This window comes from Ambystoma mexicanum, chromosome 4q (assembly GCF_040938575.1).
Source record: "Ambystoma mexicanum isolate Mex_15411 chromosome 4q, UKY_AmexF1_1, whole genome shotgun sequence".
Classification (NCBI taxonomy): Eukaryota; Metazoa; Chordata; class Amphibia; order Caudata; family Ambystomatidae; genus Ambystoma; species Ambystoma mexicanum.
This window is the reverse complement of record NC_090928.1, coordinates 1008183033-1008201531: the sequence shown is the minus strand read 5'-3', so window position 1 is coordinate 1008201531 and position 18499 is coordinate 1008183033. Positions and strand designations below refer to the sequence as shown.

The 18499-nt window shown below is 41.4% G+C and overlaps 1 protein-coding gene across 1 annotated transcript in view; it reads left to right on the top strand.

Annotated features, from left to right (window-relative positions):
- The window catches only part of USH2A (usherin), a 4817015-nt gene that overhangs the window by 2166836 nt on the left and 2631680 nt on the right, over positions 1 to 18499 (top strand). Inside the window, exon 34 of the mRNA XM_069608572.1 lies at positions 17199 to 17364. Coding sequence (XP_069464673.1) covers positions 17199 to 17364 — 166 coding nt within the window. The remainder of the gene's footprint in view (positions 1 to 17198; positions 17365 to 18499) is intronic.

Sequence of the window (18499 nt, the reverse complement as noted above, 5' to 3'; positions counted from 1 at the left end):
GCAGTAACGGGGAAAAAGACAGGCAGACATTTTTCTGCACTACTGGGGAGAAGACCTGGCTGTGGGACTCCTGACTGAATGCAGATCCCTGCGTCCTGCTACAGTCAAGATTTGGCAGTCGAGATTGGGGAGAGCTGAAAGAAGGACCTTTCCACTGGCTGAGGCGTTCCTATCTGCAAAAGCTGAGAATTCCAGGCAATGACCCCGGTTTGAGAAGGCAAGCGTTCCTTTTTGCTGGAGTTAATCTTTAAGGGAGCCACATTCACAAAGAGAACAGCCAAAGAGAACAACTAAAAAGATAAGGTAATGAGAAGTGTGGGAGCTGAGTGTGTACGGTAATATGCAGTCAGTGTAGGATTCCTGTGCATGCCTTAATCAAATGCTAATGTTGCAATTTGAGTTCTGTTCTCCGCCACTCTCTTTGCAGGGTGTCATAGACAATGCTTTTACTGTACCATTTTATTTATTTCTGTAAAGAGTGAGATCGTGTTTAAATGCAACTTTTATAATACAGAAAAATATTTGAAAACAGACGGGTGGTGTATTTACTATTTACCATTACAATGCCGATGATGTGGGGAGATTTTTAAACAGTGCAATGGTCATTTTAAGACAGATGTGTGCATGTCAGAATCAGTATGAACAGTTGTGAGTGACTGTAGCATAGCTTGTTGGAGGTACATGAGCCAACGGGAAGAGAGACTCTCTGAACATAGCTCCCTACCGTATATAAGGTAGTGGAAATTACCACAAGACTACCATATATAGCTCTCTGTCGTAAATAAGTCAGTGAGTTCGCCCATGGTGGCACACCAACACTATCACTAAAAAATGTGGTATTCCTAAAATGTAGGTCTGAGGTCTCTCTAGTGATCACACGAAAAATCTAAGCAAAGATAAGGGATTCTGGACATTGGGGCCACAAATAGAACAAGGGAATTATGCTCACCAAAATACCACCAACCGCGCCTACCAACCACGTATACCAAATATGCAGGTCTGGGTGCTGAAATAATGCATGTCCATTGTATTATTGTTGCACATGGCCAAATCTGAATACAAAGAGTGATTATTGCTAAGTTATTTTTCGGCGATAATAAAATACTGTCAGGCCCCAAATCTCCACAAAATACCCTACATATTTATGGTGCGTTGCAGGCCGGGAACGTGATCATAGAGTACCTACTGGGCGTGGCAAGCGTGTCTCACACTGCCATTTGCACATTAAAGGGAACCCATTTTATAATAGCAGTGTGCCACTAAAAACGAATTTCAGAATGTCACAAAGGGAAACCACATTCTCAGATCTAATGCAATATTTAGAGGCAAAGTTATTTGCACATGGGAATTGGTCTTCGAATAGCACGTTAGAATGGAGTAACCGCATTCAGGGTGAGGTGCAGAAAGAAAAACTAGACAATATTTTTGCAGAAGGCAGCATAATTCAGGTCTGCCTTACAAGATTATTGAATGCAGCCGATAAAAGTGCAGAGAAAGACTGTTTAATACGGCTATGCGGCAAAATATGGTTTATTTTAAACAAGTCCCTGCGAATGCAAGAGAATGATACTCAGCTAATTAACAGGTTAAAGACTGAATTAGAAGGGGCAAGTAAAAATCAGGAAATGTTGAGAGCAGAATTGGATGTATGCCAAAAAGACATGCAATTAAAATGCAGAGACTTTGATACTCAGTTATCCAAAAGCAAGCAACAATTTGAAGATAGTGAGCAAGAATTGGCATACTTAAAAGCCTTAGTGGATCACATTAGGCAGGATAAAGATGAGGTTGTTTCAGAAATGCAGATTTTACAAAAAGAACATTGCGAAAAAGAAGGTGATCTCCAGAGTGCAGAACAAGAAATGATTAAAATGATTCAAGAAAGAGACAAGAGAAATAAAGAGTTCAATGAATGCCAAATGCAAATGTGCGATATGCAGGAGGTGATTAATAAAATGAATGATGAAAATAATTATTTGCAAAATGAAGCAACCAGACTCCTTAAAAAGTGTAAGGACTTAGAACAGCAAATGTGCATTCCCAGGTCCCAGGAGAGGCGGCAGGGTACCACATTCAATGGAGTGGAGGTGAATTCTAGCTCTGCCCAAAGAGCTAGTGCCCCAGTGACTGGGCCGGTGACTGAACTTGGTTGCAGCGCCCATGGGGGATTTGATACTCCCATTGGGGGCAGCCACCAATCTCATACACCTGAAAACAGGATTGAATCACAAAATAGTGCAATTCCATGCATTGCAACAAGTAGCCCCATAAAAATAATGAAATCCATTAAAGCCCTGATCAAACCATTTAAAAAGGGAGGTGAATGCTGCATTGAGGATCACTTAGAAGCGGTACATGACATTTTTAAAGCACTCCAGATACCTAGGGAACAGTACAGACAATATTTTCATTTAACTTTAGATGCCCCGACGGCCAGCATCATAAGGGGATTAAATGAACAGCAGAATATGACATGGCTGGAGTTTGAAAAAGAAATTAGGCGTCATTTTTCTCCTTTTCAGTCATTGCAGGAGGCAAAGAAAGTCGCGTACACAATTACTGCTGGACCTAATACATCCCCTCGCCAATTTTTACAAGACTTAAAAAGAGCATTCTCTCGCTTTGATGTATCTTTTGACTCAAATTCCAATGAGTTTAAAACCGCATACTTCTATGGGCTACAGAAAGACATCATATCCCAATTGGTCCGTGAATTTGACTGTGACAAGTCCCTTGAATGGATTGTACATCAAAGCACAAAGCTATATGAGGTACTCTATTGTCAGGGTAGAGAAAGTGATAAAATGAAAGATACCAGGCCTAAATCTAAAGAACCCTCAGCCACAGTAATGGAAATCAGGTCAGCCAAAATGTCCCTTGAGTCTGCTCAAAGCCAAGGTAAAAATAATGTGACACCTGAACAAAGGGGTAATCAACAAAGATCGCCATTTCCTGTACCAATGTTCCAAACACATGATCCTAGTAATAGAGAGAGCTACATCAGCCCTAGATATTTAGGGGATAGACCCCGGGTAGGATATCGGCCTGATATGGCAGGTATGAACAATAACCAGAGACAAAATCAAGATCAAAGAAATGATGGTCCCTACCAGTCATTGGGGACACAGAGCAGATTTGATCCCAGCACCATGATATATGGTAATCAGGATAGGCCCCGATATGTGGATCGATTTACTGATAATGGAAATCAACATAGGGGCCAGTACCCACAATCTGAGAGACAGGACATGAGGCAAAACGTGAACTACAGTCCACGCCAGTACAATGATTCCCCACCAAGGGACTATAATCAAAGGATGGGTGCAACCCGCTCCCCTCCACAAATGAATCAAGAGTTCAGAAACCATCCCAACCGACATCAATCACCTGAGAGGTATCAGAATAGATCCAATCAGGGGGAAAACAACCAATATCGACCTAGGCCACAGAAAGAGGATCCTAGAGAGATGGAAAGGTTCCAGTGCCTTGAGGCCCAAGTGAAAATGTTAGCTGAGCAAATAGGAAAGCTCTATACAGCTCAAAAACAACCTTCCAAAGAGGGGGCTGATGGCCATAGCAATGACCGGGGGGCTTCCGAAAAGTGACTAAGTACTCATGATAATCGCAGTGCCAAAATGACAGATTTCTCCGATATAATTTTGCATAACGACTCTGAGATGCCTAATGGATTAAAAATGAAAGTACCAGTAAATGAAATTGTGACAGAAAGTGCAAATACTTCTAAAAAAGAGGTACGGTTTAACTTAGAGCTAAATAAAACAGTAAAGATTTGCACAAATGAAAAAGAAACATTAGGTATTCCAAAAGAACAAAGGAACAGATTTAAGAAAAATGACTCATGCATGGGGAATACCAGTGAACAGGGAGTAAGTGGGGATGCCATAGCTCCTTCCCTGGGCAAGCAAAACAATGACCAAACACAGACAGAAAAGGGAAATACTCACAAGGAGGGTACAAGTCAATCACCTGAAGAATTCTTTGAGCCACATATTTTTGAAGAGGCTGAAAGGGCTGGTATTACACTAAATGATCACAAATGCACGGAATTAAAAAATGACAAATTGCTGAATGATGTTGTTACACATGTTCAGTTGGAAGGTTGTAAGGTGGTCTCTGATGTTACCCAGATGGATGGGCGAACAGTGGCCACACTCCAAAAAACCTCTGAACATGGAGAAATGAATAAAATATCTCGCACAGAAATGGGTAAAAAGGAGGGAAAAATGTCTTTTCATTTACCAATGTGCTTAGCCAAAAGTCAAAAAGACCTGAGAAAGGTGAGCCCTGAAATCAGTAAGAATTCACATTTCTTATGTGTATTAGAGGAAGTTGAGGACAGATATTATGCACCCATCACTGTAGAAGAAAAATGCCACACCTTCGCTATGATTGACACTGGCACACAGGCCACAATTATGTCCAAGGAGCTGGTAAAGAGTATCAATGAAGGGAGGCCTCCACAGAGTCAGATCACAGTGAAGGCAAATCAAGGCCCAGTGCATAACTTTAATGGGGAGGAGGTGCCCATCATAGGTGTAACTGAGGTTGACATAAAAATAGGAAAGCACAGAATGAAACAAGAGGTATTGATCACATCTATTTGTGAAATTCCATTTCTGATGGGGACAGATTGCCTGAAAAGATTGTCTCCTCTCATAGATGGGGTGAATGGAGTGCTGTGGTCCTTAACCAAAAAACCATTGAGGCCTAAGAAACTAAAATCACAAAACAGCAATATAAATGAATGTCACACCGTTGCCAAAACAAATGATGCTGTGGAGGTATATCTCCAGAATAGCTGCATACCTAGTGTCACTGTTATATTAATGTGTCAAGACAAAATGCAGAGCGACAATGAAAAACTACCTGTACAAATATACTTGGACCCAAGGAAAGATTGGCAGACTGCCATAGATGAGCACACATTACGTTTCTATTTAAAAGAGAAAACATGCAAACAGAATATTACTCCTAAAACAGATTCAGAAAAACACATTACCACTCTGGCAGAAATACACATGGAAGATGAGCAACCATGGGTTCATGTTGGTATAAATGATTATCTTAAAACAATAAAAGCCACTTTAGCACTTGAACATGAAAGGAGTTTCATTAATGAGAAATTGTTGCAAAAAATTATGGAGAGGGAAGAAATCCCGAAATTTAGGATTAAAAACCAATATGTTTCTGGGTTGGACAGTCCAGACTTTGAAAACCGAATTGCAGGCAGATGCATGCTTAAAATTAGCATTGGTCAGAAAACAATTTACCATAATATATGGATAGTGAGTGGAGCACAAAATGAATTTTACATGGGCAATGACATCATGCACAGAATGTGTATGGTGTTAGATTTCCTTAATCAAAAAATATGGTCACGCCTAGGTGGTCCGGCACCTGAATTTGAAGACAAAAGAAGGGCTTATCATTGTGCACAACTGGTTCCTTATGCCATCGAATTACAAATAAGGAAAGATACTATTATTCCTGCATTTACAAAACGGTTTGCAATAACACTGAAATGCAAAAATGGGCAGCAGATGAAAGGCTCTGATGCATTTGTATGCCTGAATGAATCCATAAAACAGCAAGGCCTGGATTATGAATACATTCCATTGGTAGACATTGGTGAGCGATCTGTAAAAATCATGGTAAATAATAAAGGTTGTCAGGATATTCATGTAGAGGAAAACTCCCCATTAGGAATGGCCATACAAAAATCACATTATACGGCAGATTTAAATAACATGGTGATTGGGAATATTCCTGAAAAATATGTAGATGCCAAGGGCGAGTTGCCAGAACACCTGGACTCTCAGCCCAAAGGAATATTTAAAATTCATTCTGTGTATCCTTATGATTCAAATGAGACAGTGTGCTGCCATCAAGAGGAGTGCATAATATTTAATTTAAATGAAAATGAAACAGGAAATCAGCCCATTGAAGTGGAAGCTGATATGCCAAAATATTTAAAAGTGGCAGCTCTACAAAAAGACACAGCCACACAGTTAGAGGAAAGCGCTGAAATTCCTTTACCAGAAGAGTTTCCAGAATTTTCCAGAATGGTAGAAGAGCAGATCTCCTTAGCGGATGCATGTGACAGCGATAAGGATAGAGACGACCTGAGGGAAATATTTATGGAGTTTAAGGATGTATTTGCAAAAGATGCTTATGATTGTGGTTTAACTGATTTACATGTGGCCACACTACCAGAAGGTTGTAGCAGAAATCCAGTGTTTGTACGCCAGTATAGAGTACCGCTGGCATGTTTAGAATCATTGGCAGAGATTATTAAAAATTTGGAATCACGAGGAATAATCAGGCCCATTCATAGCACATCCAATACGCCTATTTTAGGTGTGTTAAAGCCAAATGGTCAATGGCGGCTGTGTGCAGACTTAAGAGAGTTAAATAAAAGAGTACCAGTATCTAGATGGCCACTACCATTCATTGATCAGGGCCTAGCTCAGATACATGGTTCAAATGTATTTACCACGTTAGATCTCACATCTGGATATTGGTGTGTGCCATTGGCAGAGGAGATACAACACTTATTTTCCTTTACATTTGACAGGACTCAATATGCCTGGCTTAGAGCTCCATTCGGGTACATCAATAGTGGGAGTGAATTTGGCATATTTTTGAGAAAGGCCATGCCGGATGCAGCGGAAAGAGGAACAATAGTTTATGTGGATGATGTACTGATAAAAAATGAAAGCCTGAAAAGCCATTTTGATGAAATAAGACATGTACTTGGCCAATTGCAGAAAGCAGGCGCCAAAGTATCTTTGCAAAAAGCACAATGGTGCAAGAAAAAAGTGAACTTTCTAGGGCATGAAGTAACTGAACATGGGCTAAATCCACAAAGGAAGAAAATAGAGGCCATGCAAAGATTAAAAGATCCTAAAAATGTGAAAGGAGTAAAAAGTTTATTAGGGATGACAGGCTATAACAGAAAGTTCATTGAGAATTATGCAGAAATCACTCAACCATTGACTAAACTGCTTAAACTGAATACTCCCTGGAAATGGGAAAGAGGGCAGTCTGATGCAGTGGCTAAATTAAAGGAATGTCTTGTAAAGGCACCATGTTTAGCATACCCCATAAAGGACAGGGATTTCTTTATAGAAATAGGTTTTTCTGAACATTGTATGGCAGCAGTGTTATCACAAAAACACGATTTGAATCACAAAACCATTGCATATGCAAGTAAGGCATTGTCCCAAGTTGAAATGAAATTTAATGAATGTGAAAAGGCCCTATTAACCACTGTGTGGGCGCTACAACATTTCCGCCCCATTGTTCAGGGAGAAAAGGTGATTATTGAAACAAATCATCAACCTTTGCAATTTTTAGAGAGTAAAAGAATTAGATCAGGCAATCTAGCACAATCCAGAATCACTTCATGGACGCTGGCATTACAAGGTTTTCCCGTAGAAGTGAGATATGGACAAATAAAAAGAGCCCAATTGCTCAAGGGTTAGCTGACTTACATGACTGTGCAGCTGAACAAATACCAAATGAAATGGAAGTGGAAACTAGTTTACAGGAATTTGAACAATCACCACACAAAGCTTTTGATGAAAAAACATGCAAGGATTTGCCAACTGTATATGTGGATGGGTGTGCTTTTCACATTGAAAATGACAGTAATAAACAATTAGTGGCAGGAATAGGAAATGTCTGGTTGAAATGTGAAGGCGTTCCCAGTATAGGGATGAGGATTGGAGATAGGAGCAGTCAGGTGGCGTAATTGGCAGCCATTTATAAAGCAATTGCTACTGCAGTTGATAAAAAGTTCAGTGAAATTGTCCTGGTGACTGATTCTGACTATGCACGGAATAGCTTTGTGGAGTATTTGCCTGGTTGGAAAGCAAGAGGCATGGTTACATACAACAAAAAGCCACTTAAACATGGAAAAATGATACAAGCCATAGACAAATTGGTGTCAGAAAATAATTTAACAATATACTGGAGAAAAATTTGTGGGCATTTAAAAACACCAGGAGAGGATAAGGAGGGAAATGATAAGGCAGACCATCTGGCTAAGATTGGGGCTGTGATGGGAGAATTGCTACCTATTGATTATTTAATGGGTGAAATACAAATTGATGCAGTCACACGTTCTAAAGCACCAAAGGAGGTGGATCAACCGGTGGTGCAGTGGAGTCATGACACGCCAGACCAAGATTTGATTGAGGCACAAAAGAATGATCAAATTTTGGGAATCTATTATAATCATTTGATAGATCCTGAACAAAATCCTTTAACAGAAAAAGATTGTATGGGAAAAGAAGAGTTGAGGGTGTTATTAAAGAAAAAAACACGAATTAGATTACAGGATGGGCTCATGATTAGAGAGTCCATAACAGGGCAAATACAGTGGGTAGTACCCCTTTCATTCAGAGGACTAATGCTACACCATGCACATGATGCCATAACTGCAGGCCATAGAGGTTCACAAAAAACATTAGAAATACTAAAAGATTATGCTTACTGGCCACATATGTCCCAAGATGTGGAATTATATACTAGAGGATGTCTAGTATGCGCCCAATTTAAACCTGCTTCACCAATGCATAGAGCACCATTGATGAAAAGAGGCCTAACTCTTCCATGGTCAGATTTGCAAATAGACTATGTAGGTCCTTTAAAAAGGTCGAGCAGGGGACACCGTTATATTTTGAGTGTGGTATGTTTGATGTCAAAGTGGATTGAATGCATTCCTGCACCAGATTGTAGTGCGCAAACAGCAGCCACATTGCTGGTGAACCATGTGTTCTCAAGATTTGGGTTGCCACAAAGAATTGAGTCAGACAGAGGAAGTCATTTCACAAGTACTCTAATGAGTAAAGTATGGCAAATACTAGGTGTGAAAAGGAAACTACATATCGCATATCGGGCGGCGTCTTCAGGTACAGTTGAAAGAAGCAATAGGTCTGTTGTGGATATTTTAAAGAAATTTGTGGCAGAAGCAGGTTCCAGCTGGGATTTACGTTTACCGTTGGTTCTGATGGCAATCAGGTCGACTCCTGCCAAAGCAACAGGTGTTAGCCCTCATGAGGTCTTGACAGGTAGGAAAATGGTATTACCACAACACCTACTATACAGAACACATGAGCAAACTCTAGTGAGTGCATCCACAGTTCATGAATATATTGATGAACTGAGGAGGCATTTGCAACATGCATTTGCTTTTGTGCAGAGAAATCTGGAAAGAGCTGCTGACAGTGCAAAGTCATATTATGATAAAAAGACATCAGCAAAGGAATACAGTGTAGGGGATCAGGTGTACAAGTTTCATTTTGGAAAAAGTAAACAGAAAAATTCTAAATTTCTAGCAGCCTGGCAGGGGCCATTTCGGATTATAGATAAGGTCTCTCCTGTAGTGTATAAAATTTTGAAAAATGAAGGTGAAACAGCAATAGAGCAGTTTGTCCATGTAAATCAAATCAAACCATGCCATCCCAGACATGAGATCAGGCGGCTTGAGCATGTAGAAACAGATAAAATCCCTTGAACACAAAAAGAGAAAATAAATGGGTACAATCAGGAGGCAGTGACAAAGAAGTTAAAAAGTTGATTGTTATGATGGCACATAAACACTGTAGTATATGTAAAATATAATATAAAATAAATATAAATAAATAAATAAATAAATGCACATATAATGGAAGCTCATGGTTGGTGTGCAGAGAGAAAGTGTGTTAAATATTGAATATCTGCTTGTTTTCTTTTAACTTGTGTTTAATTTAAAAAAAAAAAAAATGAAATATTTTTACCAAGCATGTTTTATTTTTGGCAAAAGGATAAAGTTAGTATTGTGCTATGTACTTAATCTGTTTATTTTCTATTTTGATTTAGACAATTAACATTATTTGGTCGGAGGTTCCGGGATCAGAGGCCACGGGAGACGATGGAGTCCTGGAGTCCCCTGGATGAAGACCAAAAGATGCCTGCCTCCAGGTGGAGGTGAAGACAAAATAACCGGAATGCCAAAAGAGATGACTACTGTGGATTCAAGATTGCCAAGATGAAAGAGTACTCGAATGAACCGAATAACATCGCTGGTCGGGACATACCAAAAGAGACAAAACAAAAGTTCCGGCATATGAAGTTCCACGTATTTATTATTTTAATTATTTATTTTAATTTGTTATATTAATTATTTGTTTTAGTTAGTTGTTTTATTTCGTTGTTTTTAATTGACTTGGAAAATTTAAACTTAAAGTAATGCCACTTCCACTGAGAAGGCAAATGTGGAACATTTTATGAACTGATGGACTCAGATGAAATGTTGATTGCAAATTTTCATTGATGCACATGAATATTCATTTTGTTGGATTGCTATATTGTAAAAAAAAAAGAACAAGTTGTTTTTAGGAATTGGCTTGGATTATAGCCAAGTTCTAGACACAAAAGGAGGGTATATGTAAGGATATTTGGCGTGTTACAGTACAGAGTACAGCACTACTGCACAGGTAGCAAACAGCACAGAGTACAGCACTACTGCACAGGCACAATTATTTTTTGCAGCACCACCACAAGGGTGTGGTGCATTGCTATATGGGTTACCAGATTAACAAGGAAAGACAGGCTATTCAGTCAAAAACGATTTTAACATATAAGATGCAAATATATTTTTACAGTTAAAAGCACACGTGCTCATTTAAAAATGCACACTATTTTTCACCTGAAATGCCTATGGTGCGAGAGACACATTTGAAAACTAACAGCTAACCTATTAACCATTAACCTGACTAATAAAACCTTATTTAACATAACCCACTAATAAAATGTGTTCTCCACTTTAGAATTAGGCATACTCTGAAAGCCATTTAAATGTGTGTGCAGATTTTTTTTTCTTCTCTTCTCTGCCTGCTTCTCCGTGTTTTTGTGCACAGTAACTGCAGGAAGAAGGAAGTCAGATTTGCAACAATTGCAAATATATAAACGAAGCTATTGTTGAGAGTAGGAGGATGAGAGATGATGGATTTCATTGGGACACATCATACAGAGGACTGAGATGAAAGTTTTAGTGGGCAGTAACGGGGAAAAAGACAGGCAGACATTTTTCTGCACTACTGGGGAGAAGACCTGGCTGTGGGACTCCTGACTGAATGCAGATCCCTGCGTCCTGCTACAGTCAAGATTTGGCAGTCGAGATTGGGGAGAGCTGAAAGAAGGACCTTTCCACTGGCTGAGGCGTTCCTATCTGCAAAAGCTGAGAATTCCAGGCAATGACCCCGGTTTGAGAAGGCAAGCGTTCCTTTTTGCTGGAGTTAATCTTCAAGGGAGCCACATTCACAAAGAGAACAGCCAAAGAGAACAACTAAAAAGATAAGGTAATGAGAAGTGTGGGAGCTGAGTGTGTACGTTAATATGCAGTCAGTGTAGGATTCCTGTGCATGCCTTAATCAAATGCTAATGTTGCAATTTGAGTTCTGTTCTCCGCCACTCTCTTTGCAGGGTGTCATAGACAATGCTTTTACTGTACCATTTTATTTATTTCTGTAAAGAGTGAGATCGTGTTTAAATGCAACTTTTATAATACAGAAAAATATTTGAAAACAGACGGGTGGTGTATTTACTATTTACCATTACAATGCCGATGATGTGGGGAGATTTTTAAACAGTGCAATGGTCATTTTAAGACAGATGTGTGCATGTCAGAATCAGTATGAACAGTTGTGAGTGACTGTAGCATAGCTTGTTGGAGGTACATGAGCCAACGGGAAGAGAGACTCTCTGAGCATAGCTCCCTACCGTATATAAGGTAGTGGAAATTACCACAAGACTACCATATATAGCTCTCTGTCGTAAATAAGTCAGTGAGTTCGCCCATGGTGGCACACCAACACTATCACTAAAAAATGTGGTATTCCTAAAATGTAGGTCTGAGGTCTCTCTAGTGATCACACGAAAAATCTAAGCAAAGATAAGGGATTCTGGACATTGGGGCCACAAATAGAACAAGGGAATTATGCTCACCAAAATACCACCAACCGCGCCTACCAACCACGTATACCAAATATGCAGGTCTGGGTGCTGAAATAATGCATGTCCATTGTATTATTGTTGCACATGGCCAAATCTGAATACAAAGAGTGATTATTGCTAAGTTATTTTTCGGCGATAATAAAATACCGTCAGGCCCCAAATCTCCACAAAATACCCTACAGGCCCCCACAGCCCCCACGGTTTGGGGGGAACCGTGACCACATGTCCTGGGAGGGGGCACCACTTGGAGTTTTAAAAAAAGGAAAAAATAGTTGTTTTCAATTTCTTTTTTTACATTTTTCTTTTTGAATTCACTCTGCATTTATAAATACATTGTTTTTGTGACAGAAATAAAATCTTTATGAAAGCAGAGTGAGAACAAAAAGAAACTTTAATTTTGAAGTCCGGGGGCTACCCCCTCCCCATGACATGAAGATCTTAGGCTGGAGGCCTCCATGTCCTGGGCTAAGGGAAGCCCTATGTCTTCGAAAATAAATAGTTTATTTTTGAAGTTACTCTGCTTTCATAAAGAAATTAGTTCCGTTATGGTTCAATTCTTAACAGAAATGATTTCTTTATGAAGTCAGAGTGACTTCAAAAAGAAACAATTTTTTTTTAAGTATTATGGCTCCCCTCAACCCCATGACGCGTGAGTGTGTGAGTGTATGGTGAAAGAGTGCACACAAATGAATGGGTGGCTGGGTATGCGTGTGTGCGTGTACGGTGAAAGGATGCACACTTAAATGTATGGGTGGCTCCCTGGGTGTGCCTGTATGGTGAAAGGGTGCACAATTAAATGTATAGGTGGCTGCCTGTGTGTGTGTATGGTGAAAGAGTGCACACACATGTATGGGTGGCAAGGTGTGCGTGTACAGTGAAGGGATGCACTGTTAAATGTATGCGTGGCTGCCTGGGTGTGCCTGTATGGTGAAAGGTTGCACACTTAAATGTATGGGTCGGTGCCTAGGTGTGTGTGCCCGTATGATGAAAAGTTGCACACTTAAATGTACGGTTGGCTGCCTGGGTGTGCCGGTATGGTGAAAGGGTGCACGCTTAAATGTATGGGTGGCTGGGTTTGAGTGTGTATACATGGTGAGTGGTGTGTGTGCATGTGTTCAGGGGTGCAACAAATCCTACATTTCAGGGGGGCTAACCCTTCAAATGTTGGCAGAGGCGCTAGCTTCACGTGTGATGGGGAGGAGCAAACTTATTTGTGTGGGGGCATCTAACTTCTTTACACATTTTAATGAGACTATTTTAGAGCAGCTTCAGTATTACAAGCAGTTAACTCTCTCCTTTAAGTCTGAACGCACACACTTACAGGCTGCTCTGAGAATGACTAGTCTCCTGTTCCCTCTCTACCCTTCCAATCACTCCCCTGGCATGCAAATACTAAACCCACATCACTATTTCAATTGATTTAAAAAAAATTGGCATTTTAATGCAGGTGCTAACAGTGAAATGCTGTACATTAATAATTGCTGGGCTGGGCCCTTGTTAACAGGGAAACCCAAGTGCTGTTTAACATTTGTGTCCTTTTCTGTCTGGCAACCGCTCTGTAGGGCAGCCAGGTCAATTCAACAAAGCTCACCATTTCAGTGGGTGGGGGAGTGCTCAACCCCAATCAGCTTAATGGTGTTGCACCACTACTTGTGTTTAATGCCTTGATTACTTATTCATAATCTTAATTACTCCTAGCTCTGTTCTTCCTCATCCCAGTACTTGTGTATGAAGCAGTACTTGTGTATGAGGCATATGCCTCATACACAAGTACTAGATGAGATAGAGGTACATGAAGGTAATGCCCGATTTAGCTGCCTGTAATCTTCATTACTCCTAGTCCCACTCTTCCTCATCCCAGTACTTACCTATGAGGCAAGGAGCCTCATACGTAAGCACTGGGACAAGAAAGAGGGATGTGAAGGTAATTCTGGGCCAATGAGCTGATTTTGGAGGTTGGGGTAGGGGATGGGAGGGAGAGGGGATGTGTGGGGGGGGTGGGATTGTGCAATAAATCATAATGGTCGTCCATGTCCATGTTAAGCAGGCATGATATGTGGTATTAGTGGCTATAGAGGCATTTTGTTGCAGCCAGTCTAGCCATTCCTCAGTTTGGTATGACTTGTATTAACTGGGCATTTCTGATAAAGCAGTCCTGCTAAGTGTAATTACCTGGTTAGACTGGCATTTGGGTTCTGCCAGTCTAGCCGTTTCTAACAGTGGCACTGTATGTTTTTCTGGGCATCTGTGATAAAATTATATGATATGATAAGATATGATATGATATGATATGATAAGTCATATATAACGCGACTGTACACAAGTGTTTTTAGGCATGACAAGACAAGGGAAGGAAAACAGAGGGAGGACAAGACAAATTATCTTACTAAGCCTTGTGCCATTCAGATTGTGCAAGTGCGAGAATGAGGAGTGCAAGGGAGAGAGGAGAGGAAAACAGGGCAGCAATGCTCTGAGTAAGTGCAGCCAGGGCAGTGCAGCTCTGGGTAGTGCAAGGATAATAAGGGAATGTAGGGTTACGATTACAGCCCTTTACTGTGTGGTAGGCCAGGAGGGAGTTCAAGGGTGACTGATCAAGAAAGAGCCTGGACTCAGTGAGACTGAGGGTATCCAAGCAACCAGTTGGTACAGCAGACAGGTAGATCAGCAGTGGAGGGAGAGAGAGAAAGCAGAGGACAAGAGGAACATGTTGTGCTGCTTCCGGAACTTCCGGTGGTCCGGCTCAAGTTTGGGAGGTGCAGGGAGGCCATTCCAGAGGGAGGCACCTGCAGGGAGATGGATCTACCCCCCTCTCTGCCTGGAGAAGCATCTAACTCTTAGGGCTCGAGAAGGGAGGTATTTTGGAGGAGAGTATTGGATGTAGTGCGGATCCCAGCCCCAGAAAGCATTGTAGACAATGCAAAGGGTCTTCAACTTGATACTTGCAGCCACCGGGGAGCCAGTGGAGAGATTTCATGGCTGGAGAGATACGATTCCTGGGCTTGAGGCCAAGGATAAGTCTTGCAGTCCTGTTCTGCGTTAGTTGCAGAGGGCAGAGGGTAGAGGAAGCCAGATTAAGAAATAGGTTGTTGCAGTAGTCCAGCCTATAGAGAACCAGGGCTCTGGAGACAGAGTCTGGGAGAAAGTGAGAAAGGGAAGAGTCCCTTTTAGGAGGTGCAGCTGGTAGTGGAACTTCTTGGCAATGTCTGAGATGTGAGGAGAGAAAGAGAGAGTGGAGTTGAAGAAGACACCAGGAATGAGAGAGAGCATGAGTAGGCTGAGGGGAGCCTGAAGTAAAGTGGAGTGTCATCCACATGACACTGAAAGTTAGAGGAGATGGTAGAGATCAGGTGGGACAAAGGGGCCAAGTAGAGTTTGAAAAACCAGGCTGAGAGGATAGAGCCTGGGGAACGCCACAGGTAGAGAGAGGTGGCGAAGTGAAAAGGACCAAGTTGGACCTGGGAGGGGCGGTCCAAGAGGAAGGAGGTCAGCCACTACAGGGCCCAATCCATGATGTCCAGATTGTCACGGGGTCCATTGATCAGGATGGTGTTGTTGACCATGTCGAAATCAGAGGAAAGTTCAAGGAGGATAAGGACAGAAGGAATGCTGGAATTAAGGTTATAGATCAGATCTTCACAGATCTTCAACGGTGTTCAAGAGAGCAGTTTCCGTTCCTCTAGCAGCTCTTAAAATAGACTGATGGTCATGGAGACAACCAACAGATTCAGTGTGGAGAGTAAGCTGGGAGGTGGCCAGCTTTTCCAAGAGTTTGGGAGAGGGGAAAGTTCCAGTGGCAAACAAATGATTACAGAAATCTGCCAAGGCTTGAGCAAGGGTGTCAATGTGGTCCTTGATGGTTTTGGTGGAGCAGGCAAGCACCTGTTTCAACAACACTTCCATAGATGGGACCTGTCTACAAACCTCATCAGGTGTTAGAGAGAAAGGAGGAAAGGGACAGGTGGCCAAAGGGGGCAGAGAGAGGAGGAGGAAGAGGAAGAGGAGATAGTGGACAGAATGTCCTGAGTTTTAGCAGAGAAGCGAGAAGCCAAAGCCATACAGAGGGCCTGTTGAGGGAACAGGAGTGGTAGAGACTGCAACAGGATTGGCCAGTTTCTTGCAGATTTGAAAGAGTTTGGCTGTGTTGTTGGAGGCCGCAGAGATGCAGGCTTGAATGTGTGCTCTCTTCTTGATGAGTCTCATTGCTTTGACTGTCATTTTGGTGCAACCAGTCTAGGTATGTCTTAATGTGGCCTGGCATGCTTTACTGTAATGTTATTATGTGTCTACACTGGTCTACATTGTGCACCCAGTGGGGCATGTTTTTATTGTGACATGCCATTATTAATAGCATGTTCATGTGCACTGTTGGTGACTTGCATGTATTGGATTGGTGTTACCCTACAAAACAAAAGCAAACACTGTGGCTTTTTTTCTCAGAAAGTGTGCTGTATATTGCATTAAAACACATATTTATATCTTTCTCCTAGTGCAGGGTGCGGCATACCCCTTCAGCTGTACATTTGTGCGTATTGTGCAAGCGTGGTAATCTAGGACTGCCCAGAGTGTGGCACACTCTGTGATTTATTGCTGAGTTGGGCGGGGCCCCTCAGTATGGCTCGCAGGGGGCCCCCAGATTTTGTGTTACATCACTGCTTAAGTGAAGTCCTGTTAAAAACAAGCATTAGCAGAGCCAATCATTATGGCTTGTCTATAAGTATTTGACATTCACCGGGCACAGCTATTAGATGCCTATGCACTCCTACCATTTTGCAACTGCTACCATTAGTGCCAGTTAATCTCCTTGACCCACTACGGCAGTGCCTGGCAAGTGCCTTTTCCATACCTACACAAAAGCCCAAACTGTTGTCATTGCCAATGATTGTTTTTAAATGGTGTGTCGGGAAAATGATAACATTAGTGATTTCAAATTAAAGACATAATTTTGCACACACCTGGTGTATGGCTTCAGAGTGATGTATATGCCAAGTCACACCCAGACAACTGGCTTGTAGTCATTAGGTATTACTGTGGACATTGTATGTTGCTAAATAACAACTGGCTAGTATTAATAATATAATTGAACATCTGTCAACTATACAAGAACATAATAGCAATTTACTAAAAAGAAATTAATACAAAATGCATTTAAAGCAGTATGTGTGTGTTTTTATTTTCAGATGGACACAACCGAAAGAAATACATGGACTTCTTGAGCGTTATATAGTGTACGTTTCAGAAGATGGGAAGAGCACTTGGGACGTTGTTTATAACAGCACTGACCTTTTCCTCGATTACACTATTCAGCACCTACTTCCTGGGACGAGATACTTTGTACAACTAAGTGTAAGTGCTAATTGCTCTTGAATTATTCATACACAGTGGAAGAATAACTTCACCCTGCCTTGCACAAGTTGGTAAAATTGTCCTGAGGCGCCAAGGGTATAGCTGGCGATTGCCAAAGTGTGGGAAATCTTAATGAAATCAACTGGTGAAAATAGATTTCAGCCTCCAAGTCCTTCCAGACTTCAAATGCAGGTTACCGGACCTTATTAGTCAAAACGAACCTACGCGCTGCATGTTGACTCGAATTGAGACATTTCCTAAATCCACATCCAGATCCTACACCAGCGCGCAAAGGTCTTGACTGCCTATCTCACTGCCCTTGGACCCCATAAAGTGCCTGCTTTCAGAAGCATGGAGTTCCTTGCATGTATAGGACAGGGCAATGCTAATCACCCTACCGTTAAGTTGAAATGTATTATTTATTTATTTATTTATTGGTCATTTATTTAGGGCTTATACACTAGACAAATGTCTCAAAGTGCTTCAATGCAGGAAGGTGAGAAGTTAAGGGATAAAGGTAACTGACATTCCTAAAAGGCATTGGAACATTCAGAATGGACAAGTGCAAAGCATTAGTGGTACAAAATAAAACAATGCAATACAAAGTGTTTACAACATAAAAACAAAATGATTGTGCATGCCTGACAGTGGTTTCAATAATTTAAGGGCTAAACATACAGAAGGGGGAAGGGTGAGGGTAGGGTAAAGACAAACAGAACAGTAAGACTAACATATGGGCCTGACAGTGCTTCTGATCGTGAACTGTCGTACTAGGCCTGATGGTGTTTCAGAAAGTGCAAGTGCTGTGACAAAAAGAAGGAGAGAGGGGAGGAGGGTGGAGAGGGGTAGGTAGGGAAGGTGGAGAGGGGTAGGGACGGACAGGATAGTGAGATAGAGAAGGATATAGAGAAGTGAACAGGGGAAACAGATGAAGGTGCAGAGAAGTGAAACAGTCTAAAATTCGAATGTCCAAGATCCCACAACTGCATACGGTAATGGAGGGTGCTGAGAAGTGAAGCACAGCAACATTCGAATGTCCAGCATCACACAGTTGCATGAGAAAATGGAGGGTGCAGAGAAGTAAAACACACACAAATTTGAATGTCCAAGATCACACTACCTGCATGACATAATG